Raw genomic sequence first — 25,970 nt, 5'->3', positions numbered from 1 at the left:
ATCTTCAGTGTATGACACGGTGGTATGTTAGGTGTGCATTCTTCCTGTAGAACATCAAGAGAATCTGCCCCTTCGTTACCACCAACACAACACAGCTCTTAGTCCAGGGGCTGAGCATTTCCTGTCTGGAGTACTGCAGCTCTCTCCTTGCTGGTCCTCTTGCCTTGCCATCAAACCTCTGCAGCTCATCCAGAACACCACTGCTCGCCTGATCTACAGCCTCTCCAGAATGGCACGCTACACACCAGCCAGACCTCTTCTGCACACTCTGTGCACACCACAGTTCTGAGGTGCTTCCTGGGACTAACAGGTGTTCTCCACTGTTGTAAATCACTCTGGATAAGACAGTAATGCAATGGAACGTCTCTGCACGGAATCTAATACTCAGATATACAAACTGGGTATAAGTCCCTGCAAATGCAGCCAACTTTAGAGCAGGTCAATCATATTGGATTTATTGAACTACTGAGTTAATTGGAACTGCTACATTGTGGCAGTTGGAAAGGTTCTCACGTAAAGGCAGATTGGTTTGATTGATGCACTCGACTCCTCACTGCAAGGTCACAAAGTAGCCTGAGAATTAAATAAAGCAGTGGAAACCACCCTTGGGGGTAAACGCATGATTGTCAGATATATATTTGAGTACAGCTTTATCTGTCATCTTTTTCATACGCAGTAGCCTACATTGAACTATAGCCTACATTACTGTGACTGTATTTGAGCACTTAATGTTAAGTCCTTTACTTAAGAGTAGGCTATAACAGCACCACTACTGTAATTCAGATGTGGTTACTTGGGTTGTACTCCTATGTGGCTGCAACTACAGGAGTTTAAATTGGCAACCTCTATGTCAGCTGTGATAAGTGTAGAGAACCCTTGAAAATCAGTAATAGGGACATCATCTGAAAAAATGCAACTTACTTTTCCTGTGGTCCTGTTAGGGAAATCACATTGTCGTAACCACAACCTCGTGCACAGTAAGAGGCCATGCAATCCACTTTAGAAATGTAATAGACGTGGACGGCATGCAGGGATACAGCTTTTAAGTGTAATGAGTCTGGCAATGGGGTAACCATGCGCTGTAACGAGTTAGGAAATGCCCCCGACATGATCTTCTCTATAGTCTTTCGACAGAAGTGGGATTTCTCACGTAAAAAAAGGATCAGAATTCAAAATACTACAAAAAATAACAAGAACTGGCCTCGCAAAAAAACAAAAAACTAACAAACAACAACAACAACAAAAAAAAAAAAAAACAGATTGGCTAGATAATCTATAGCCTACATTATTCCTCTAATAGCTAGCTAGCTCTTAACATTGCATCCAGCAAGTCATGCAATTGTGTGCGCAACCATGTAGCCAAAGCTCATTTTTATTTGACAAATATTATAAATCTATGGATATTTATTTAAAAACTGCGCTGCCATTTAGATTAATTCAGAACATCCCGATAACTTTTATATTAAATCCTCATAAAAGCATTGTTTTAGAAATGTCCATTATCATTAAGTTAATAGACCTACAGAAATCCACCCGACGTGTCGCATTGGGAAATGAACGCAGATTCCGTGCCTCCGGGAAGGAAAGCTGATGAATTGCTCATGAAAAGAGGATCACTCATGGCACCATTTAATATGGAAATACAGGTCAAACAAATTAATGTACAGGGGGCGCTTCCTCCCAGTCAAGTCCGCTTTTGCCGGTCTTGCACACAATTTTCACTGAACCGGCTGGTCTTCCAACCCCATGCACTTCCACCAGACTTCCATTCAACATAGCAACATAAAAACACGTTACTCTGCTGCCCCCTGTTGTTAGCACAATTTGCTACTGGCATTCGGCCAAGCTGCAAAGGCGTGGCATTCATCACGTAAAATCACAATTTATAAAGAGTTTCAATTATGCTTCTAGGGAACAAACCATCTAAAAAAAGAATTAAAAAGACGTGATGCATGCGTTCTTATTATGTGAGGCATCTGAACAGGCGTTTATTTTCCACCTATGTTTGAAGAAATGCTTTTATTAAAGTAGTTTTCAATTCCTACTAAGACAGTTGGTTTGGAAATATACCCCTTCATACATTTTTAAAAAACGGAAAGGAAAAAAAGACAAAATAGTTACCGCCTCATGGTGTGGGGGCGCTGCTGCGGAAATAAGCACTCTACGGATATTTCTTTGGCGGATGTATTCATCGCTGTGAGGAAATTCGTTGGTTGTGATACCGGAAGTGAACTCTGCTTTGGCGAAACAACGATGGCAAGCGCGTCGGGCAAGCAGAGCTCTAAAAATGCCTCTAAAGGCTCATCTGGAGGTTCAGGCGGTGGCGGAGGCAGCCAACCGGCAATGCCGGGATCCGGAGCCACGACCTCCCTAATGGGGAGTCTGAACAAGAAAAAGAAACCGTTTTTGGGAATGCCTGCCCCTCTCGGCTACGTGCCTGGTCTCGGTAGAGGGTAAGGACTACCGCAAGTTAACTACTCACTACCCTTTGAAACCGTGTTGCATGCTCGCAATAACTTGTGGCGGAATAAGTTAACTAGCTGATGGTGTATTTTGAGGAAATGCTACTCGTTGACCGTTATTGTGTTCAGGTGATCCAGTCATTTGATCGTTTTCCTCCTCCAGTGCGACTGGTTTCACAACCCGGTCCGATATCGGTCCGGCCCGTGATGCAAACGACCCCGTAGATGACCGCCATGCCCCCCCAGGAAAGAGGACCGTAGGGGACCAAATGAAGAAGAATCAGGATGACGATGACGAGGATCTCAACGACACCAACTATGATGAGGTGCTGATGAATGCCTGCTGAAATTACAGACGTTATTCAAATAAATTCACAGCACCATAAATGAACGCTTGCTGCAGTTTCAGTGTTGGACATGCCTACGCCATATTAGCATCCCTAAGCATCCTCTTTTCTCTTGTACATTTCCGCACTTTAAAAACAAAGACACAACACGTCCAGATGTGGGCTATAATGGAAATACAGCCCAGTATTTGTAACTAAGTTATGCTACCTAAACATTAATCAGCTCGCTCTGGTTGTGTTGTCATACATAAAGGTTTAAAGTAAAAGAACGGGTTATTAGACTTGGGACAGCTGTTCAGTTGGATGCTGAAAAAAATAATCCAAAATTGACCTGCAGATCCTTGTTAATTTTAAATGAAATATCAGGAAACAAATGTACAATATTAAAAAAATATCAGTGGAAATTACGTTTTTTAAAAGTTTTAAATGTAAATGTAACAAGTCTTCTGAAAATTAACAGCTAATTAGAATTCAGGTACTGCCATTGCCTAAATATAAAAAGCAGCAGACAGCCTGGGAACATTGAAAATCCCTGATGTAGTATAATGGCTTATTACACCTGATCATTTCTATAGTCATGGGAATTTATAGGAAGTGTCTTATCTTCCATTCACACTCCCTGTCCTTGGTTCTTTTCTTTTGTGACTTTCAGTTTAACGGGTACGCAGGAAGCCTCTTCTCCAGCGGACCGTATGAGAAGGACGATGAGGAGGCAGACGCCATCTACGCTGCTCTGGACAAGCGAATGGACGAGAGGCGGAAAGAGAGAAGGTGAAATTCATTCCTCCCTTCCCTCATTCTAAAAAGCTGATGTAGTTTCCATCTTTGCTGATTCTGGCCTCTTGTCTGAAATCAGGGAACTGAGGGAGAAGGAGGAGATAGAGAAATATCGTATGGAGCGGCCGAAGATTCAGCAACAGTTTTCCGACCTCAAGGTACGTGGAACGTTCAAGCCGGTGGCAGGCAGCCAAAGTCTTTGTCTGTTTTTACTACAGTTACAGTTTTTGGACTTGGAAGTTTAGTTTGTTTGGTGTTAAATGGAGTGGGACTACACTGCTATTTGGACTTAGTGTGGTTGAACTAAAAGGTAAATTCTTAACAACAGTCTTCTATCTTTCCAGTATTCTATCCTTGCATCATCACAAATCTTTAAGTCTTGTATGCTTTTTTCAGTGCTAAATAGTTCTCAAGAGCTAAGTGTTCTTCAGCTCTCTTTATTTTTAAAGTAGAAGTTATGCCCATAAGGATTCTTTTTTTTAATTACTTAACCTAACTTCACTCAGCATGGAGGGAATATGTGGTTTAGACAGCGTGTCTTATTATCGTGAAGGTCTATTAATTCCACATTCTCTGTCAAGGAAAATTTATTTGGACTGATTGCTCTGAGCCTAGTTGGTGCCCGTCTCTATGGCAACGCACCCAGGTGTTCCGTCTCTGTTCCTCCACCCATGCAGCGGAAACTGTCCGAGGTCACGGAAGAGGAGTGGCTCAGCATCCCGGAAGTGGGGGACGCCAGGAACAAGCGGCAGAGGAACCCGCGCTACGAGAAACTGACGCCTGTTCCCGACAGCTTCTTTTCCAAGCACCTGCAGTCAGGAGAAAACCACACCACAGTGGACCCTTTGCAGGGGGTTAGTATGTGTGCCAGTAACATTCTCACAATAATAATCTCAAGGCTATTCTTAAGGAACCAGTTTTAAGAAGTAACCTGGTTTCACTTCAGTAGTGACCCTGAGGGGATGCTCTGAAGGTTTATGGGTCACACTGCCTATGTCCAGAGTACACTGCAATTTTGCCTCCTGCTGCCATGTGCAAAACAATTTTTCAGGGGCCTAGTGAGGTGTTATGAGGATTACAGCATCATAGCTCATACCGTGTGTGAACGTTCATGACGTACCAACCGCCTGCTCTTTCTCCTAAGCTCTGCATGCAAATAAAAAAAAAGGAATGCATTGAGTGTGTTGCAATGTCCGTCGTGCCTGGTGGACATCAGCTCTTACCAGTGAAATCTAGAAACTGCTCAGATTGACATGACACGTGATGAGAGGTTGGTCATTTTTTTTTAGCAATTCGGGGGTCTCAACACTCCCTTCCCCGGTGGACTGAACACGCCCTACCCAGGTGGAATGACCCCTGGACTGATGACGCCAGGAACAGGTGAACTGGACATGAGGAAGATCGGGCAGGCCAGAAACACACTGATGGACATGCGACTCAGCCAGGTACGTGTGTGTGTATGCACGCACGTATGTGTGCATGCGTGTGTGTGCCTATGTGTTTGTCCAGGGACTGAGGGCATTCAAGGAGCCATATTAAATTGAGCCATTTTCAATCATATTAAACGTAAGGTCAGTTTAGTGATTCCATGTCTGCCACACCTTTTTTTGCCCAGGTGTCTGATTCTGTCAGTGGACAGACAGTGGTGGATCCTAAAGGCTATCTGACAGATCTGAACTCCATGATTCCCACACACGGAGGGGATATCAGGTAACTGGCTACTTTTATGTGCTGGATATTTTCATTTGCATTGCTTGATAAAGCGCCTGGTTACAATTCAGTGATGCATTTCACATTGGTGATGAACTGCATAATTAATAGTCCCTGCTATGGGACTGTTAATGATTATTCAACTTTAACTTCTGCGGAAGTTTTCATGAACCTGCTGTGTTTTCTATACAAATGACGCTGAAGAGTTTACTGTGTATTCAGAGAGCTGTCAGAATGAATTTCACATTTCAAACATTAATTAATGTAAATGGAAAAGTGTAAAAAGAAGGCAGCATTTTAAAATCAAACCTTTTCATTTGCTGAACACGTCCCTTGCCCTTGGCCAACCAACACTAAAGCCACAACACCATGGCTAAAAATTCTGAACCAGCTGTCAGTGAGGGGCTGCATCCCCCTTGAACACCATAGTGGCAATGTTTGGAAAGTGTGTGAAGAGCTCATGGGAGGATTCAGCAGGCGATGGTGTTTGTAGATTCTGCTCGATAGAGCTTAGATATCACACAACAGCTAGCGATCTGAGGGCCCACCTGCATAGTGTGCCTCTCACAGAGCTGGCAGAGATAAGCGCGTCAGAGGCACCTGCGCCTGAACAGCCATGCATGGCCGCATTTTACTCCCCTCACCCACCTGCGCGTTACTCACTGAACGCCAAGAGGCCAGCGTGCACAACAGTCCTGGTAAACAAAGCTTACGCTTGCTGGCCGATGGCCTGGACGTTTAATTATATGCAAATGAATTTTTCAATTGTTATATTTTCAAGGAAACTGTATTCAAAAGGCTTTTTTGGCGTCCCTACTGTTTGTATTGCACATTCCATTAACAGTGTACACTCAGGTGTTCTGACCTATGTGAAATCATTTCATTTCCATAAATGAATAAATGTTAGACTACATTTTCTTATTAGCAGTACATAAACGGAAAATACATTAACAGTACTTCTGTGTTACCACTAGATGGTGGAAAGGCTCTGATAAGGCATTTTGCTAAAGTGTCTGTAAGCCCAGAACAGCGTCTGTCCAAGTTTTAATTGGAGAGAACTGAAATTCCAAAAATAAATATGAACAACCAAAACGGAACTAGTTCTAGGACTTATCCTCACAGATCTCTGCACTGCTGCTTAAGTTATAAAAATCTGAGTTTGAGGCAAGAGGTGAATGTAGACTATTTATTTGAGAAAATATCAGAGGACAGGGGAAAGTTGGACATCTGGACCAGAGGGAAAGACTGGAATCAAAATTGAGAGCAAAGAAGCAATAACACTTAGAGAGCAGAAGTAAAGACCTGGAGTATGCATGCTGTATGGAACTGCATTATGTTCACTGAAGCCTGTTGGGGCTCTATCCCCTCTGCGCTGCTGGGAGCTGAAATTTCCCAGGTGGAGAATGTGGCTCTCCCTGTAGTGTGCTCAAAGAGGCCATCTTCCTGTCAGGTAAAACTCTGTGAGGATTAAGTCCCCTACTGGCAGAGAGGTTGTCCCTTATCTCTGGACTGTGTGTGTTTGTGCATGTGTGTGAATGTGTGTTTGCGTGCGCGTGTGTCTGTGTGTGTGTGCGCGCGCGCGCGCGTGTGTTTGTGTGTGTGTATTTGTGTGTGTGGGTTTGTGTTCACAGCGACATAAAGAAAGCACGTTTGCTGCTGAAGTCTGTGAGAGAAACGAACCCCCACCACCCCCCCGCCTGGATCGCCTCGGCCCGTTTGGAGGAGGTGACAGGCAAACTGCAGGTGGCCAGGAACCTGATCATGAAGGGCACTGAGATGTGTCCCAAGGTGAGCGGTCACAGGCACGCATGCACACACAAACGACAGCACCAACAGCAGCAGCAGTAGAGGGGACTGTACCACTACTCAGATCCAGACAATCCACATTCCTCCCAGTAATCTAGAGACTCAGACTCTAGATTATTGGGAGGAAGCTAAAAATAATATTGCCAAGTTCTGTTTCAGCTGATTAAAGTTATTGCAACTATTTTACAGTTGGTATACCCTTACAAAATACCATTGATTCTGTGACACTTTTAGTATTTTTTTATCACTTTTATAATATGTATCAAAGTAATTTTGAATTTTAAAATTCATTACTAGCTGAACTGCAATCAGTTCAGTTGTATCAGTTCTGATGTGAAATATGAATTAAAGTAAAGCCTGTGGGTAATGAAGTGTGTGTTCTGCAGAGTGAGGACGTTTGGCTGGAGGCAGCCAGGCTGCAGCCGGGGGACACGGCCAAGGCAGTGGTTGCCCAGGCGGTGCGTCACCTGCCTCAGTCCGTCCGCATCTACATCCGCGCTGCTGAGCTGGAGACCGACGTCCGAGCCAAGAAGCGCGTGCTGAGGAAAGGTGAGAAGTTTCTGGAATGTATGTCTATAGAGTAAAGGTTTGCAGCTTCAGGAAGGTGTGCATGTAGAGCAAGGGTCTGTGCAGCTTCAGGAAGGTGTGTCTGTGCTGTAAGGGTATGCAGCTTCAGTAAGGTATGTCTGTACTGTAAGGGTCTGCAGCTTCAGGAAGGTGTGTTTACTGTAAAAGTCTGCAGCTTCAGGAAGGTGTGTCTGTGCTGTAAGGGTCTGCAGCTTCAGTAAGGTGTGTCTGTACTGTAAGGATCTGCAGCTTCAGGAAGGTGTGTCTGTACTGTAACAGTCTGCTGCTTCAGGAAGGTGTGTCTGTACTGTAAGTGCCTGTGCAGCTTCTGTAAAGTCTGTCTGTACTGTAAGGGCCTGCAGCTTCAGGAAGGTGTGTCTGTGCTGTAAGGGTCTGCAGCTTCAGTAAGGTGTGTCTGTACTGTAAGGATCTGCAGCTTCAGGAAGGTGTGTCTGTACTGTAACAGTCTGCTGCTTCAGGAAGGTGTGTCTGTACTGTAAGTGCCTGTGCAGCTTCTGTAAAGTCTGTCTGTACTGTAAGGGCCTGCAGCTTCAGGAAGGTGTGTCTGTACTGTAAGGGTCTGCAGCTTCAGTAAGGTGTGTCTGTACTGTAAGGGTCTGTGCAGCTTCAGTAAGGTGTGTCTGTGCTGTAAGGGTCTGCTCAGTAAGGTGTGTCTGTGCTGTAAGGGTCAGCTCAGTAAGGTGTGTCTGTGCTGTAAGGGTCTGCTCAGTAAGGTGTGTCTGTGCTGTAAGGGTCAGCTCAGTAAGGTGTGTCTGTGCTGTAAGGGTCTGCAGCTTCAGTAAGGTGTGTCTGTACTGTAAGGGTCTGTGCAGCTTCAGTAAGGTGTGTCTGTACTGTAAGGGTCTGTGCAGCTTCAGTAAGGTGTGTCTGTGCTGTAAGGGTCTGCTCAGTAAGGTGTGTCTGTGCTGTAAGGGTCTGCTCAGTAAGGTGTGTCTGTGCTGTAAGGGTCTGCTCAGTAAAGTGTGTCTGTGCTGTAAGGGTCTGCTCAGTAAGGTGTGTCTGTGCTGTAAGGGTCTGCTCAGTAAGGTGTGTCTGTGCTGTAAGGGTCTGCTCAGTAAGGTGTGTCTGTGCTGTAAGGGTCTGCTCAGTAAGGTGTGTCTGTGCTGTAAGGGTCTGCTCAGTAAGGTGTGTCTGTGCTGTAAGGGTCTGCTCAGTAAGGTGTGTCTGTGCTGTAAGGGTCTGCTCAGTAAGGTGTGTCTGTGCTGTAAGGGTCTGCTCAGTGAGGTGTGTGTGTGCTGTAAGGGTCTGCTCAGTGAGGTGTGTCTGTGCTGTAAGGGTCTGCTCAGTAAGGTGTGTCTGTGCTGTAAGGGTCTGCTCAGTAAGGTGTGTCTGTGCTGTAAGAGTTTGTGCGGTAAGGTGTGTGTGTGCTGTGAGAGTTTGTGCGGTAAGGTGTGTGTGTGCTGTGAGAGTTTGTGCGGTAAGGTGTGTGTGTGCTGTGAGAGTTTGTGCGGTAAGGTGTGTGTGTGCTGTGAGAGTTTGTGCGGTAAGGTGTGTGTGTGCTGTGAGAGTTTGTGCGGTAAGGTGTGTGTGTGCTGTAAGAGTTTGTGCGGTAAGGTGTGTCTGTGCTGTAAGAGTTTGTGCGGTAAGGTGTGTGTGTGCTGTGAGAGTTTGTGCGGTAAGGTGTGTGTGTGCTGTGAGAGTTTGTCCGGTAAGGTGTGTGTGTGCTGTGAGAGTTTGTGCGGTAAGGTGTGTGTGTGCTGTGAGAGTTTGTGCGGTAAGGTGTGTGTGTGCTGTGAGAGTTTGTGCGGTAAGGTGTGTGTGTGCTGTGAGAGTTTGTGCGGTAAGGTGTGTGTGTGCTGTGAGAGTTTGTGCGGTAAGGTGTGTGTGTGCTGTGAGAGTTTGTGCGGTAAGGTGTGTGTGTGCTGTGAGAGTTTGTGCTGTAAGGTGTGTGTGTGCTGTGAGAGTTTGTGCGGTAAGGTGTGTGTGTGCTGTGAGAGTTTGTGCGGTAAGGTGTGTGTGTGCTGTGAGAGTTTGTGCGGTAAGGTGTGTGTGTGCTGTGAGAGTTTGTGCGGTAAGGTGTGTGTGTGCTGTGAGAGTTTGTGCGGTAAGGTGTGTGTGTGCTGTGAGAGTTTGTGCGGTAAGGTGTGTGTGTGCTGTGAGAGTTTGTGCGGTAAGGTGTGTGTGTGCTGTGAGAGTTTGTGCGGTAAGGTGTGTGTGTGCTGTGAGAGTTTGTGCGGTAAGGTGTGTGTGTGCTGTGAGAGTTTGTGCGGTAAGGTGTGTGTGTGCTGTGAGAGTTTGTGCGGTAAGGTGTGTCTGTGCTGTGAGAGTTTGTGCGGTAAGGTGTGTGTGTGCTGTGAGAGTTTGTGCGGTAAGGTGTGTGTGTGCTGTGAGAGTTTGTGCGGTAAGGTGTGTGTGTGCTGTGAGAGTTTGTGCGGTAAGGTGTGTGTGTGCTGTGAGAGTTTGTGCGGTAAGGTGTGTGTGTGCTGTGAGAGTTTGTGCGGTAAGGTGTGTGTGTGCTGTGAGAGTTTGTGCGGTAAGGTGTGTCTGTGCTGTGAGAGTTTGTGCGGTAAGGTGTGTGTGTGCTGTGAGAGTTTGTGCGGTATCACGCTGAGGGAAAAGCGGGCGGCCCGGCGAGGCCGGCGCATCGGGTTTCGGCGCGACAGCTGCAAGCGATCTGCGCGGCGGCTGGAGGACGCGGGGATGAGGCAGAAACGCGCGCGACGCTCGAGCGAGCGTAAAGGAAGCCTAGACAGAGCCGCGCAGAGCGCAGATCCGCTTCTCCTTCTGGGGACCGCACCCCATGCCCACCTCAGATATCTGCACCCTTTTCAAAAAACAATCCTCCCTGACACAGATGAACGGCTCACTTCCTCCCTTTAAAAGCCCTCAGTAGTGAATCTCTTCAGCACCCCCATTTGAGTTTAGCCAGAAGGGTTTGGGCGTCATTACAGCTGCTGCATAGCCAGTGGAAATTTATTAGTAAGATTTATGAATTCATGAAGACGTGAATACGTGGTAGAGATGATGTAAGTGACACAATGACCTCCCCTTTCCGGTAGTTTCTGTGTTGCTGAAATCTGTGGGCGGAGTAAGCACGAGCAGCCAGACAAATCACTTTTACCCCGCGGTTGCCCTCCATCACAGTAACTGCAGCACTGCAGAGGGCTGGAACTGCCTCTGGGAAGCCCCGCCTCTCCTTCTTCGGAGGGAAAAAGACCTAGGGTCAGAACATAACATTGAGTGAAACATGGTTATTCTCAACCATGGTTATTCTCGCAAGTGTTCCGTGCCATCAAACCACATCAGATATATGCCACCTTCATTATACAGCCTTTTGGTTATTTTCTATTAATAGACTGCTCTATGTACATCAGGAGCATGCTCCGAAAATGGGCGAGTCCTAGTCATATGGAGGTATGTGCACGTACAGACATTATCTGCATGCATGTATGTAGGTGTATTTAAGTTTGGCCGTGCTTATGTAATCCTGCCGCCCGGAAACGTAGCCATACCGCTAGAGTGGTGGCAAAGACTAAAGTGTCTGAAAGTGGTCCATTGAACTTGTTGGCTTGTGACACCAGTAATGAAAGGGCTGTGCTTCTTAAGAAAGAAATCCTAACTTTTTTTTCTATATCATGTTTGTGAATTTCACCATTTACAACAAAGGCAAAAAAGGCACTGACCAGTAGGAGCTTGGCTATGCTAATGTTACATTATCGGGCGCCTGGGCTATGCTTATATAAGCATTTGGTGACTTTTCCCCGCCCTTGGGGCTGACTGAAGGGGGAGGTCTGAGTGTTGAAATTACAGCTCCCTTCTGCACATTCATGACACTAGCAAAGTGCAGCAGGAAATGTCATGTTTTATTATTTTCTGGAACTTCCCATTTTTGACCAGACTGATGTTTAAATTCTGTCCTAAAAGAATTACCATATAGAAAATAGTGGAATCCGATCATCTGGTAATAGGTAGAAAAGAGGCCTGTACCCTGCATCTGGTTCAGCACATACAGCATCAGTTCACTGATGTGGGCAATATGGTGAAAAGTTTGAGCCCTGATATATTTTGGACTCATCTTTTCTACTTTCAAAGTTCTTAAATTAAAGCACATTTCTGTGGAGTCCATTTCTGTTTAAAACTCAGTCCATCCAAATTTTTGAAAGCAGGTTATATACAGTGTAGGGTAGCATGGTCATATTGCGGGGAGTACCCTGTTGGCGTGGAGGGAGTAGAGGACCGTTCACTGATGTTAACCGTGTGCATATGACTCCCCGCAGCTCTGGAGAATGTGTCCAAGTCAGTGCGTCTTTGGAAGGCAGCTGTGGAGCTGGAGGAGCCTGAGGATGCCAGGATCATGCTGAGCAGAGCTGTGGAGTGCTGCCCTACTAGCGTGGAGGTACGGAACACGCGCCGTCTAACAACCCAGCACACGCACAAACTCGCGCAAACACACATGTACAGGCACACACATGTGCATGCATGTACGCGTGCACACAGAAACACACTCAATTATACACCCATACACACAGACGCAATGCACACACAAACACACAGGCTCAGAATGAGCTGAACACGCATGCAGACCCACAGGGTTTCCCTCCCTGTCTTTCAGGGGCTGCCTCCTGGAGGACAGTGTAACAAAATGAACATGAGGCCAAGTCTATCCTGCTTCCTGTTTTCACCAACATATTTTTAATGTACACTGATTTTCCCCACCAGCTAGTTAGACCTATTTGATAGACTATTTGATAGGTGCTTGAATTTTAAAGTAGGAAATTAATTTCATTGTGTAGAGCTGTGACATGAAGTAAAGAATACAAATGTGTGTCAATGGTATGCAACTGACACATAAAACAAAATAACAGGTACTGTATAGAATGTGCAGCATTCTGAAAGGTTCACACTGTTATGCTCGTCTCTCCCATTAGCTGTGGCTTGCCCTGGCCCGTCTGGAGACGTACGAGAACGCCAGGCGGGTACTGAACAAGGCCCGCGAGAACATCCCTACAGACCGGCACATCTGGATCACAGCTGCCAAGCTGGAGGAGGCCAACGGCAACACGCAGATGGTGGAGAAGATCATCGACAGAGCCATCACCTCCCTGCGCGCCAACGGCGTGGAGATCAACCGCGAGCAGTGGATACAGGTGGGTTTCCCGCCTACACGCTACCAAACCACGCGCAGGCGTGTGAGGCAGGGGCTGTCCACTCTGAGGCTAGAGCCACCTGGGCTAAGGTTATCTGCCAGTTTGAACTCAAGATGTTAGGTGAGGTACGATATCTCTGCAATAAACAAATCAAATAAGTGCTGGGTACCAGTGACGGAGTTAGGCAGCATTTAAGCGATTATAGTCTTTCAAAGACATCGTACAGATGAGGACATTTCATTTTTGCTGATAGTTTTCCTCTATACTCTCCATGTTTATCAACACCAGTCAATAAATACAGAATATCTATGACAACAAACTTTGCCATTCCCTCTGACATAACAAAGTAGAAGCATGCGACATTGAGAAGAAGTGCTGAACGACACTTTTTTTTCATCTGAAAAGGTTCTTTTTGTCAGTGGGCACTTGTCAAAAGCATTGTGCAAAGAAGTATAAATTGGGCTTTGAGCGAGTCACGAGCAGTCCACTGAGGCAAAGGTAGCAGCAGTGGCAGGAACAGACAGGCAGGATCCAGCTGGCGGATTCTGAGCATTTTCACACCCCCAGCACTTCAGCCAGTCACACGCTGCAGGCCTCTGCTTGCAAATTTGGAAATTCCAGCCCCTCGGTTAACTGCCCAGCTAGCTTATGCTAACACCACTGCAAAGGCAATTTTGCTTTTAAATCTGTTTTGCATGTCCATGAACCTTACTTACTCAGTTATTTATTGGTTAGCAATTATTTCTTGGCTATCTGGCTTTGATTCCAAGCACCAACCCAAGCCACCAAACAAGCTAGCTAGTTCACTGGCAGGCTAGCTAGCAGCATTAGCTTTGTTTAATTCAAATCAGTATAATGCACACAGATTATAAAGGGAGGGTACATATTTTTTCTTGGCATTATATTTGTAAGGTGATGATTAAAGCCTGACATATCAAATTTGATAAAGGGATAAAGGGGCCGTTCAAATCTGATCTGCCTCAAATCTGATCTGGCAATATATTGATGGAATGCCAGCCTTGGAGGCTAACTGATATGGTTTAGCCATTCATGCTTTAAGTTACAACCTCCTTACAGGCTGATTAGTGGTCTATAGTGATCCAATATTTTTATAATGTCCTATCAGGCTGGTAGTAGTAGATAAGATAAGAAGCATTACTAAATATGCTGATTTGCATAGCATACTCCTCACAAACTGATTTGTTCCATTTTGATCAGAATTGGAAGGTTAGGTCCAATTCCAGCCTTTGAGGTATACCTTTAATGTTATTTGAAAATGTAGTGCCAAGTAATTAGTCAAATGTTGCTTTGAAGGCTGATAATTTTCAGACTTTAGGTAAGATATAATAATAGAAGATATAATAGAACAAGATATAGTGATCTTTCACATTGTAATCTTGATATTATGCGTGTTGTGCACCCACCTATGTAGGTGCACATTTCTATCTTAATATTGCACCTGAAAATATAACAATGAAACTGACATTTGGTATGACCAGGTTTTTGTTGGTCATAACGCAAATGCTTTCAGTTGCATCAAAATAGCAGTACGTCAACAATCACCATTACTACACCTTATTTTTATGACTGTTAAATGGCGTGGGTACTGGATGGTAAAATGACAGCTGCGTTGGTCTGAAACTGGCAAAGACACTTGTGTTAGGGTTACCGTCGTGTTGCGCTGAGTGTAAGATAGAGCTAAATTTATTTCCCCTTTACAATCAGTGTACCAAACTCCTGTCAATCACAGTGCTGTAGGGCACTTCCACTCGTATGCATTAATGTCACTATACAGAATATTTTTACTGCATGCCAGTCTTTTATGAACAAAATATAATAAACTTTTTAGCACATGAACCAGTTTTTGAGTTTGTCTTGACATGTGTAGGATTATGATTGTTATTGATATAAAGTCAGTGGCTAGTGAACAGACGAGATCTCATTGCTCCCTCTCAGTTTTATGGCAAATTCCCAAAGATTCTCAAAACTATTCCTTTATGCAGAATTTGGGCACATGGCTTTAAGTGTCTAAATATGTCACTTGAGAAATGGTCCAAGGTATGCCTTGGCTTGTCTGTGTTTGGTTTTGTCTGTGTCAAGTGTAAATGAATACTGTAGGACCTGTGATTGCACATGGAATCGTACTAGAGATCTGCACACCTAAAATATAATTAGAAGTGTGCACACCAAGCCTTACTTATACTCAAAAATGTGTCTATGGGTTATTATCTGAACTTGGAAAGGCTAAAACACTTTAGAATAAAAACATTGTTTTATTAAGATATGAAATAATTTTGGGAGGAAAGTTTCTATTTTACTCTGAGAGGACTTTTCTCTTCCTTACATAACATCTTACATAACATCTCATATGCATAAGTGCTTTATTTCTTTTTTGAAATTAATTATTTTTGCGAGAGAACAGTCTTGTAGGATTTCAGTCATACATGATGGCAGTCTGTCCTTTCCTTAAACCATCGGTTAGAAACAGAACACTCCTAATGAAGTTTGGCAGCATGTCTTATCTCTTGATTTAATCTTTTTTTTGAACACGAAACAAGGAACAAGACATGCTGACATTGTTCTGAACTGCTAACTCTAATATTATTTATTGTTGCAACGACAGTTTTTGGTTTGTTTTTCTGCAGATGAGTGGAGTTTCTCTTGCGAAACTCAAGTATAATAGCAGTAGAACCTGCTTTGCACAAGGCGTGTGTGCAGTAATTCATAATTCATAATTCATTGTTCCATTCACTAATTTTTAGGTCACGGTTCTGTCTGTACTTTGGAACTGACTCAGTTGTTTTACTTTCTTCGCAAACACCATTTGATAAGTGCGACAAAATCATGAGAAAAAGTTATCACTTGCATGTGTACATCATAAGTGTGCTTTTTAACGGCTGTCTGCTGCTTCACAAACAAGTTTTAGATACAAAAGCAAACATTTCAGAATTGGGGCCATATATAGAGAGCTTCTGAGGGCAAAGTGGCACCTGTCCGTCCATATTTACTGATTCATCAAACTTGCTTTTAGTGTACATGGTATAATTGAAGATGGAGCCACTGAATTCTGTAGGTTAGCCATAATGATGCTGGAGAGTTCTAGCATGAGACTAAAACAAAGGGGGGGTTATGCGTATAGCTACGTTTGAACATGAATTTAGACCGCCTGCGTGCATGAATGTTAACTGTCTTTTACCCCCTGGGTGTTGGAGTCTTTGGGGTCACAAATGAGAGCACTGACATGGCCATGTTATTATTGCTGTAAAAAGATAATGCTGTGTCACTGATTTTAAATTGAAATTTATATCTAGGCAAGTATCTAGCTATATATAGAGTCTTTCACAATGTCTTTGCAAAGATTTAGCAACTGTGTTCAGTTACATCAGGAGTTCCCAGCCCTCCCCCTGGGAGAACTGCTGTATGTGATGGTTTTCATTCCAAACTTCATTGCAATTCCTGAAGTATAAAGAGCTGGTAATGGTTTTTAATGCAAGACTTTTAATGGCTAATGAGGGGTGGTTTACTCTCTTAATGCGCCATTATGTCAGAAACTGATATACAATGAATATTCTGTGTTAACGTGTGTGCTTTTAACCAGTCAGATCAGTTCTGCTGAAAATACTAATGCTTCAATTTTCTGTAATGTACTGCATTATGCTCAAATCGTTCTCGGCACAAAAACTAGCTCCACACCATCACACACAGCATTACCGTCCTTACATTATTGGAAAGCATTTACCTGCGTATGGCTATGGATCAATACCTGCAAATTACAGCAGTTTTAATCCCTGTGAATTGCACAGAATTTGTATTGTGCGAAGATGTGGCATGTCCATTTTAGCCATTTTAGTTTTTGCAAGTTCTTGTCCACCTGTTTGCACTGTAGTTATCTGTAAGAAAAAAAGGACGTCTCTCGAACGTGATGAAAATGTACAATGTTTATTTCCAATACCGCCAGTGACAAAATGCACGAATGACACTTTGGATTCAGCTTTGGAGTTCGACTGAACCACAAACCTTTCCAGAGGCTGCTTCTTATTTGTTTTCAAAGCTTTGATCAGGAGTGTTGAATACACATACTAAGAAGGTTGTAGTCAGTTTTGTAACACCTATCAATTAGGCCGTAGTGTATTGGCCGTCCTGTTGTGATTGAATTAGCACGTCTGTTGACTTGGCTGGTTCCCAATCTCTCACTCCCGGTTGCTATTCTACCATTGTACCAACTGTATTGTGATAATGATAAGATCAAGGGAATGTGTGGCCAGCAGACATATTGGCATCAGAGACAGATTTCTTACATATCTCTACTGAGGGATAAAATGATAATAATTTATGAATAATTCCTTCTCAGGTTGGGTTTTTAATGCGTTTTCTACCTCCGATCCAGAGGTGGCATACGTTTCCTCACAAATAAGCCAGTAGTTTTAAGCCTGCTGTTCTGGAGCAGTATTTGGCAGAACCATGAGTCCTGGACACACCAGAGCTGCTGTGCACTCTGACCTCTCTGTTTATCTCCTTTTGTTTCTCCTCTTACTGCCCTTCCTTTTTAAAAAAACTTTTTCTTCATTCTCCCCCCTCACCAGGACGCAGAGGAGTGTGACAAGGCCGGCAGTGTGGCCACCTGCCAGGCAGTGATCCGCGCGGTCATTGGCATCGGGATCGAGGAGGAGGACTGCAAGCACACCTGGATGGAGGATGCGGAGAGTGTACTTAACCCCCCCTTCCCTCACACTAATGACCCTTACACACACACACATACAGTTACACACACACACACACATATACACATACATCTGTCCCTTGCAGTTTTGACATTTATCTGTTGTACTGGGGATTACCAGCTGACCATAAACATCATTTCTGTAATGTTACATCAGTGTTTTAGTGTTTTAGCCACTGCAAGTCCGGAGAGTAACAAATAGCTGATGACTACTTGCTCTTCAGTTTTAGCCTATAAAATGTTGTGGCACTGTTGGAGGGTGACCTCTCTTTTTTCATCTGCTTCAGTGCGTTTCCCATGGGGCTCTGGAGTGTGCCCGAGCCATCTACGCCCATGCCCTGCAAGTCTTCCCCAGCAAGAAGAGCGTCTGGCTGAGGGCGGCCTACTTTGAGAAGAACCACGGCACCCGGTGAGCAGACCAGGCCAGTTTGTGAACCTCACTGGAGACCTCGTTGCTAAGAAAGTCTCGCGCTGCTCACTTTCCACTGTGAACACCAGCAGCATTTCTTTGGTAGAACTGATCTGTTTGTTCCCTTCCTACATTGATTAATTTAGCGGTTTAGCTCGGTACATCAGAATGACTGGAAGTGTATACCGGGTCTGATCTTGCATTGGTGGCTGATAAGTGTGTCTTGTGTGCTTATCTGGAGACCTCTTTATATAAAAATCATTACTGAGTCAGCAGATGATGGTCAAAACGGTGCAGAGTTGAGTGCTAATGTGTAACTACTGCAGCGATGTATTGTCCCAGGTTGCTGTGATGTGGGCTTTAAGTGGTAATAAGCTGACTGTTGCCATCTCGTGGTAAATGCCTGCTGGATATCTCCCCATCTCTATTCTTTTCTCTATTGCCTTATTTTCACTCATGGTCGCTCTCGTTCTCTCTCTCTGTCTCTCCCTCACTCTCTCTCCCTCTACCTCTCTTTCTCTACGCCCTACCTCTCTCTCGCTCTCCCTTCTTCTCTCTCTCTCTGTCTCTGTATCAGGGAGTCATTGGAGGCCCTGTTGCAGAGGGCAGTAGCCCACTGTCCCAAAGCAGAGGTCCTGTGGCTGATGGGCGCAAAGTCCAAGTGGCTGGCTGAGGACGTGCCTGCAGCCAGGAGCATCCTCGCCCTGGCCTTTCAGGTGAGCGCTCCCAGCCATGGAGACCTTGTAATGGCACACACTGTCTGCTCCCAGACCACTGGAGGTTCCCTCCACATCCACAGGCATGCTTTACACTTGCACACTGTACAAGTACTTCTTCACCCCAGAGTCCTGCATGATCTTCGTGGCGCAACCAAAGAGCAAGGTTCTTGCAAGTCTGAGATTTTGAAGCCTCGTTGTCAGGAGACAGGAAACCATTAGGCGTGCCTGCGTGTGTTACTGAAACAGTGGCCTGTTGCGGTTGTGTAGTACATCTTTCTGTCCTTATTTTCCCCCCTCCTCTCCTCTTTCCTTTCTCTCCTCACAGGCGAACCCGAACAGTGAGGAGATCTGGCTTGCAGCTGTGAAGCTGGAGTCGGAGAACAATGAGTATGAGAGAGCCCGTCGGCTGCTGGCCAAGGCCCGGAGCAGCGCGCCGACCGCCAGGGTGAGGACTGCTGGGGGGAGGCGGGGGCAAAGGTCACAGCTCAGAGGGGGAAATGCGAGCCCGGCTGGGAGCAGGGCAGTGTGTTAAAGTGGAATTTCCGTTTTTTTTTTTCTTCCTCCAAGCTCTGATAGCACGCAGACCACAACACTTGAGATTTTCTTTCCCTCTCACTAGACGTAAAAAAAGACTCTTGGATGTGCTTATTTGTCTTTGGGAGATTAATGAGGAGATTTTCCCGACCACTTACAAGCTCATTTATCTTAAATTTGCCCAGCGTAAGTGTGGGAAGGAGCCTACGAGCTTCGGGGACATTTCCAAATGCTTTGGCCCAAATGTGCAATGACGCCCAGTGAGTGTGGGTTGGCACTGAGCAAATTCCAAATACACGTGATATTCTGGAATTTAAAGGTTGGCTAATATGAATCGTTTCAAAAGGTGTGTTACAGTGTGGACAGATGTGCAGGATAATGGGTAACCACTGAAAGAGGAGTTCTAAGAGTCTCGTTAATCCTGGAAAAAGACTCACAGTTTATACTCAGAAGCTGACCAGTCGTGAGTCTTCAACTGCGGTAGCAGCTGTAACATTGATGAGAGAAAGCGAGTGCCACAGCGCATTTCGGTGGAGTGTAACCAGGGTGCAGATCTCTTGCCTGTGAAACGCTGTGTTTGGAATAGACAGAGTGCGTGTCTCCTTTAGCACGGCCTTGTGTTTGTGTAAGTTAAAAGCACGTCAAATTTGACGGCTTTAAACTCTCAAGCCCGGGCCTGTGAACCTTCCACATTCAAGGAAAAGCCTGGGCAGCTTCTTAAGTATCAAGTGATTGTACGCCCTGAAGGTGTTGGCTGTGCCACCTGAATTCACTAATTGTGACACCAAATGTTATTGTTACGCTGAAGGTCGAATGATAGTCTTCGATTATTTTATTTTATTGTACACTTCAACAAGACATCCCTGGCCAATTATTTTGTTATATCTGGTGAGAAACTACTGAATATTACTCATTTGTCAGTGAAATTTGTTACCCTCTTCCACGTTTTCACAATATGGGGTACTTCTATGTTCATGCTTCAGGCAAGCTCATTCCTTGGTCTTTTGTAAGTATTGAGGTTATGATGACTGATGGCAGTTGGGCAGGTGGGAATTCATTTTTCAGGCTCCAGTGTAATAAGCTACATATGGACAGAGCTGCTGGACTTGAATTTCATTGTTTCGATTATACATTGTTGCTATTTATACACTAGCCAAGAAATATTTGTTGATGTACATTAGTTCAAAGAGAGTTATAATTGAGTGATGAACATCTCCTAAATAGTTAGCAAACTAGTTATATTTTAGAAAATAGTTAATTTATACATGAACAGTTGCTAACAACAAGAATACCTCAATGAAATGTAATTCATGGCAAAAAAAATTGTTGTTATCTTGGAAGAAGTCTTCAAAAATACTTTTCCATTGCAGCTGACTTGCTAGGTTAACATAGCTTTTCAGATGTGGATTCATTTCAGACGTACCTTCCAAAGCAATATTGTATGTCAGATGGATATTGGTTTGATATGGGTGTACATTGATTGAGATGGAAGGGGATATGCAGACAGAAGAAGAGGTCATACTAATGACCTGTGACACTGCTTTGTTGCACAGTCCGCTGCAGTGTAATCTCCAGGGGCTATGCTTTTAACTCTGTGCACCTGTGTCTTTGCCCCAGGTCTTCATGAAGTCGGTAAAGCTGGAGTGGGTGCTAGGCAACATCGAGGCAGCCCAGGAGCTGTGCACTGAGGCCCTGAAGCACTACGAGGACTTCCCCAAGCTGTGGATGATGAGAGGGCAAATCGAGGAGCAGTCTGGGCCCATGGACAAGGCCAGAGAAGCATACAACCAGGGGGTGAGCCACGATTCCAGAGGCTGTGGAACAAGTAGCTTAAACAGCTGCTACTGAATGGCATTCAGTGAGAAGGGATGGGGAGATTGCTTTGATAGGTCATTAATTGAAAGCAGGGCTGGATGTCTAAGTCCTTTCCCTGTTTTGTCTTGTGCAGCTGAAGAAGTGCCCTCATTCCATCGCCCTGTGGTTACTGCTGTCTCAGCTGGAAGAGAAGGCTGGTCAGCTGACACGCGCCCGAGCCATCCTGGAGAAATCGCGTCTGAAAAACCCCCAGAACCCAGAGTTGTGGTGAGAGCAGGCAGACATGACGCGTGCACGCACACGCTCACATGGATACGCTCATGGACAAGCACAGTCACAGTCACACTCACTCGGCAAACACACGGCACAAATAAATGCACAGGTGCACATATGAGGAATAAACCTAAATCACAGGCTCATAACCCACACACATGCACGGGCTTCAGACCTGACACAGTGTCTTGATTTAGGTTGGAGTCTGTAAGATTGGAGTACAGGGCTGGACTGAAGAACATCGCAAACACATTGATGGCCAAAGCACTGCAGGAATGTCCCAACTCAGGTAAGAACTTTCACTCCATCCAACTTTCCTGCCTCTGTTCTCCAGCTTCACCCCTGACATTGCTTTTCTCATTATTCTCTTATTACAACTATGTCTGGAACTGGAATTGATGACACATATCATATGCACATGGATTTCTCAGCTGGGCTCATGCATTACAATTTGCCATTTTCCTGTGTGTGAATTCAAAACCTAATAGCTTAGATGTATCTGAGCAATGAACAAGTAGATTACTGTATCTCATAGTAAATCAGAGGAGGACATATCAATAATGGTTGATTGCTTTCCTCACTAATACAAGTTGTGACTAATGCAAAAGCATTTGTAAAGGAAATTAAGTTTTGCAGGAATCTGGTGCTTGAAAGTTGCACAGGGCAAGAGCTGAGGTCTTGTGTTGAACTAAAGCTTTTTATTTCTAGGTCTGCTTTTTTCTTGACTCTAAAACTTTCATATCTGAAAGCTATAGATGAAGTTCATGGAGTAATTGGAGTGCAAGATTCAAATGTTTGAGCATATTGCTTTTAAATGAGATTTAGGAGATGCGTGTCATTAGACCATTTCCTGTGTGTATGTGTGTAAGAGAGATTGATTACTTGTGCCAAAGGATATGAATTAGAAATGTCTCAGAGATGGAATTAATCTTACTGGATGCATTCAAATATTGCAGTGCAGTTTTTTAAAATAATCACAGGAGCGTTAGCCAAGTTGTGTGAAGCTGTTAGGGAATGTGTGTGGTTGGTATTCTCGGGAGGAGCTTTTGTTTCCCAGTCACTGCCAAGACCTAATAATGCATTATTACACCAGAATGAAGGTGACTCTCTCTAGCTCTGTCCTCAGGGTGCCATTGGTGAACTGTGTAATATCCTGCCATTTCCATGACATCACCCTTTAAAGAGATAGGCTTATTATATTAGAGTCTCTGTTTCTATGAAGGCACTTTGTTTAAATGGCTTTTAATTACAATAGTTTGGTGATTTATCACTTGTTCTAGTCTGGAGTTGCAGCCTGTTTTATTATATACTACTAAATATAGAAAGGCATACAGTGTTAAAAATTATAATAATTACGCTAATAATTCCTACAGAATTATACAGTTACAAAAATAATAGTATAGTATCACAATTAATTAAAGACCAGTGTCATAGTCCTCTTTTCAAAGACCAAAAATGAGTGAAATTCACAGCTTTAAATTTCCATCAATAATTTACCTTCCCTTAAATAACAATAAATTACACAGACGATTATTTAAAAAGTATTAAATGAATATCTAAGCACAACAGCCCAATACAATACTGTGCACATTCCAGTTCTGAAGCAATACCACCACTTTCTTTCCAAGCGATGGCGGTATTGGTACGGGAATATTTTGTTGTGGTTAGCGCCACGCTCAGCCTTGGGTAGGTGGAGTCTGCTGTTGGGAAGTCATTGAACAGTTGCAGTCACAGAGGAAATTACTGCAAGAAACCCTCATGCTTTTTCTGTGGAAATGGTTCCAGGACTATTGTGTGGAAATTCCACTCTTTATTTTACAGGCAAACTGAAAGTCTAAGTATGTTGCTGTTGCCATACCCAGTAATTAGTCATTAGCAGAGTGTTTGTTGGACCTTATGAGCATTGTTTGCATGCCTTTTTGTGGTGCTTTGCGTCAGACATGAAGACTAGGTAGAATTACCTTATTGATAACTTTACTGTACAGTGAAGAGAAAAAAACATGTTTACACTCCGTAAGGTCTGATTTGCTAAATGTTTTCTATGTTTTGGATATTTAGAAAGTGATCTGCAGCTTTGTAGCCCTGGACTTCAAAGGATTTCTAATTTAGCTGTGTTACTATTCAGTGACCGTGAAAATTAGAAGCTGATAAAAGCATCTAAAATGAAATAGTTGCTTTCTGATGTGAATTTCTTAGGATTTGCAAAGTTGTTTCATACCTCAAGGAGCTGCCTGTTACCCAGTATCTATATCTGTGACTGTAGCCCTTCTCCTCCCTCAGGCATTCTGTGGGCAGAGGCTGTGTTCCTGGAGGCCAGACCCCAGAGGAAGACGAAGAGCGTGGACGCGCTGAAGAAGTGCGAGCATGACCCACATGTCCTGCTGGCAGTAGCTAAGTAAGTCCCACACAGACCGCTCTCTGCATCGGCCTCCAGACGTCAGCTGCAGCCTCTGAAGTGTCCGTTCTCACTTCTCGCACAGGTTGTTCTGGAGCGAACGCAAGATAACCAAGGCCAGGGAGTGGTTCCTGCGGACGGTGAAAATCGAGCCTGATCTCGGAGACGCCTGGGCTCTTTTCTACAAGTTTGAGTTGCAACATGGAACAGAGGTAAGGACAAGGCTATACCACGGTTGGGGCTTTAAATATCTGAACTTCTTTAGGGTGTTCTGCGTGCTTGTGTGCGAGAATGTGTGTGTGTGTGTGTGTGTGGATGTGTTGGGTGTGTTGGTGTGTATGTATGCATGCATGCATGTGAGGTGTCTGCATGTGTGCCTGTAATTGGGCATGTGTACGTGTGTGGGGTGTGTGCGCGCGTTACCGCTGTGTGTGCGGCGAGCGTCCCTCCTCACGCTCTAATGCCTGTCTCAGGAGCAGCAGGCGGAGGTGCGGAAGCGCTGTGAGAACGCCGAGCCTCGCCACGGAGAGCTGTGGTGCGCCGAGTCTAAACACATCCTCAACTGGCAGAAGAAGATTGGAGAGATCCTGGTCCAGGTCGCCGCTAAGATCAAGAACACCTTCTGAGCCAATCGGCACAACTCCTTCACAAATTCCACATTCTAATTACAGTGCACACATCCCTGTAACAGAGCTAAACCTACAGTTTTTCTTCAAGGTGGTTTATCTTTTTCTCTCGTGTTAAATGCATCTGGCCAAGGATCATAAGTGGCTGATATAAAAATACAAATAAAAATTTGTTTTCATTTTGTTTGTATATATAAAAATTTCAGTGCAAAGTGCATTCCTCTGTAAGGGTACTGTGTCCAATTGCATCAGCTTATCCATTAGCATTGATGACACTGAAAGCACGATGTGGTTGTTATTTTATTGTAGGGGGCAAACAGTGGATTGAGTGATGAAGTTCTCCATCTTGGATTGATTGTCAGTCTGATAATATTTATGACTAGGATGCTGAAGATGTTTTTTTGAATGCAGGTATAGCTTATCTACATGAATATTACTTAACTGGCTTTATCATCATTGTAATACTGTTTCGAAGCTGCTGCAGCTACGAACTCTCCCAGCTAGAAAATTTAGCCAATATTTCTGTTTTTGATGCTAATGGATATTTTTAATTTGCTATGAGTGAAAGCATTGATGGAAGCTATTACTTGGATTTACATAGTTGGCTCTTGTAGATGCCCCGCCCTCTGTTTTAGTCAATACCTAGATGACTAAAATCAAGTCTGAAGGTAGTTTTGTGCTTGTTACCAGGTTTCTGACAGTGATACAGCTTGGAATATCCCACTCATGTACCCCTCTCTTGAATTCCTCTTCCCCCAGTATATTTTCTTCTTTTTTTGAATAAATGACTGCTTCACATTGTGGTTGTGATCTGTAATGAGTATTCTTACCTTTGTAAGCAGTTTTGTTTTTTTATTTAAATGTTTTATGAATATGTGTGGCAGCACGGTGGTGCAGTGGGTAGCACTGTCAAGCAATAAGATCTGTAACAACACGTTATGCAATAACACGGCATTATGCAATAGCTCGACAGAAGGTTATACATTTTCACTTCATAACTCCCGTGGCAGATTATTACAAAATGCGGGTGTTATTACATACTGAAGTGAAAATTTTTTACATTTTGTCGAGTTATTACATAATATGGTGTTTACAGACCCTGCCCAGGATAAGTGAGCGGGTACAGATAATGGATGGATGGATGGATGGATGTATTTACTATTGTTACAGAATTGTGGTCTATGCCATCTGTGCATGGCTAACCTTCTTTCTTTTTATAAACAGCATTGGCAGTAGTTTACTTCAGGCAACTTGGTAATACTTTACTTGAAATGGGTACTTGTAATACTACTTTTGTAAGCGCTACATAATGCATCAGCAGTTTCCTTATGACGTGATATGCTCAATGCTCATTGTTCGATGCAGTTCACCACATTCCAGCTGTTATAAAGTGGTTGTATTCATCATGTTTGCTCATGACAATACTTATTTTTGTGCTTATATAAGTGTTGTGTACTGAATAGTACCTACTTCAAGTGCTACCAGCAACTCGGTTGTGTAAAAATGTCCACGTTCACTTTTTAAAAAAAAATTTTATTAAGTAAGCAAAACAAAAGGGCAAAGGAGGTAACAAAGTCATACAATAAAATGACCTAATCAAACCAGAACAAAACAGTAGGGAGAGTGCATAAGGACAACAAAAAAAACAAAAAAATAAAGAAGGAAGTGATAGATTAGAGAATGCTGGGAGGGGTCTGAATGA

The 25,970-nt window shown here is 44.0% G+C and overlaps 1 protein-coding gene across 1 annotated transcript; it reads left to right on the top strand.

The window, feature by feature from the left end:
• The first annotated feature begins 2,211 nt into the window (after nt 1–2,211).
• On the top strand, nt 2,212–25,071 carry prpf6 (PRP6 pre-mRNA processing factor 6 homolog (S. cerevisiae)). Its single transcript, XM_035382935.1, has 21 exons — nt 2,212–2,453; nt 2,626–2,788; nt 3,462–3,580; nt 3,666–3,744; nt 4,264–4,440; nt 4,876–5,031; nt 5,202–5,296; nt 6,928–7,084; nt 7,489–7,651; nt 11,908–12,026; nt 12,559–12,777; nt 17,361–17,483; nt 17,785–17,906; nt 18,484–18,622; nt 18,951–19,070; nt 20,777–20,953; nt 21,108–21,241; nt 21,445–21,536; nt 23,528–23,642; nt 23,728–23,854; nt 24,116–25,071. Exons 1-21 carry the CDS (start codon nt 2,254–2,256, stop codon nt 24,266–24,268), a joined length of 2,949 nt encoding a protein of 982 aa, XP_035238826.1. The 5' UTR covers nt 2,212–2,253; the 3' UTR covers nt 24,269–25,071.
• The last annotated feature ends 899 nt before the right edge of the window (nt 25,072–25,970 follow it).

Source organism: Anguilla anguilla, chromosome 11 (assembly GCF_013347855.1).
Source record: "Anguilla anguilla isolate fAngAng1 chromosome 11, fAngAng1.pri, whole genome shotgun sequence".
Taxonomy (NCBI): Eukaryota; Metazoa; Chordata; class Actinopteri; order Anguilliformes; family Anguillidae; genus Anguilla; species Anguilla anguilla.
Note: the sequence above shows the minus strand (reverse complement) of the source record. Positions and strands in the feature narration are given on the sequence as shown.

What these genes read in the sequence shown, in the direction of transcription:
- prpf6 (XM_035382935.1), top strand. Translation starts at nt 2,254, where the DNA reads ATGGCAAGCGCGTCGGGCAAGCAGAGCTCTAAAAATGCCTCTAAAGGC. An exon ending in CAGTGGACCCTTTGCAGGGG is followed by an intron (nt 4,441 to 4,875) that starts GTTAGTATGTGT and finishes ATTTTTTTTTAG; the next exon opens with CAATTCGGGGGTCTCAACAC. An exon ending in GAAGCGCGTGCTGAGGAAAG is followed by an intron (nt 7,652 to 11,907) that starts GTGAGAAGTTTC and finishes GACTCCCCGCAG; the next exon opens with CTCTGGAGAATGTGTCCAAG.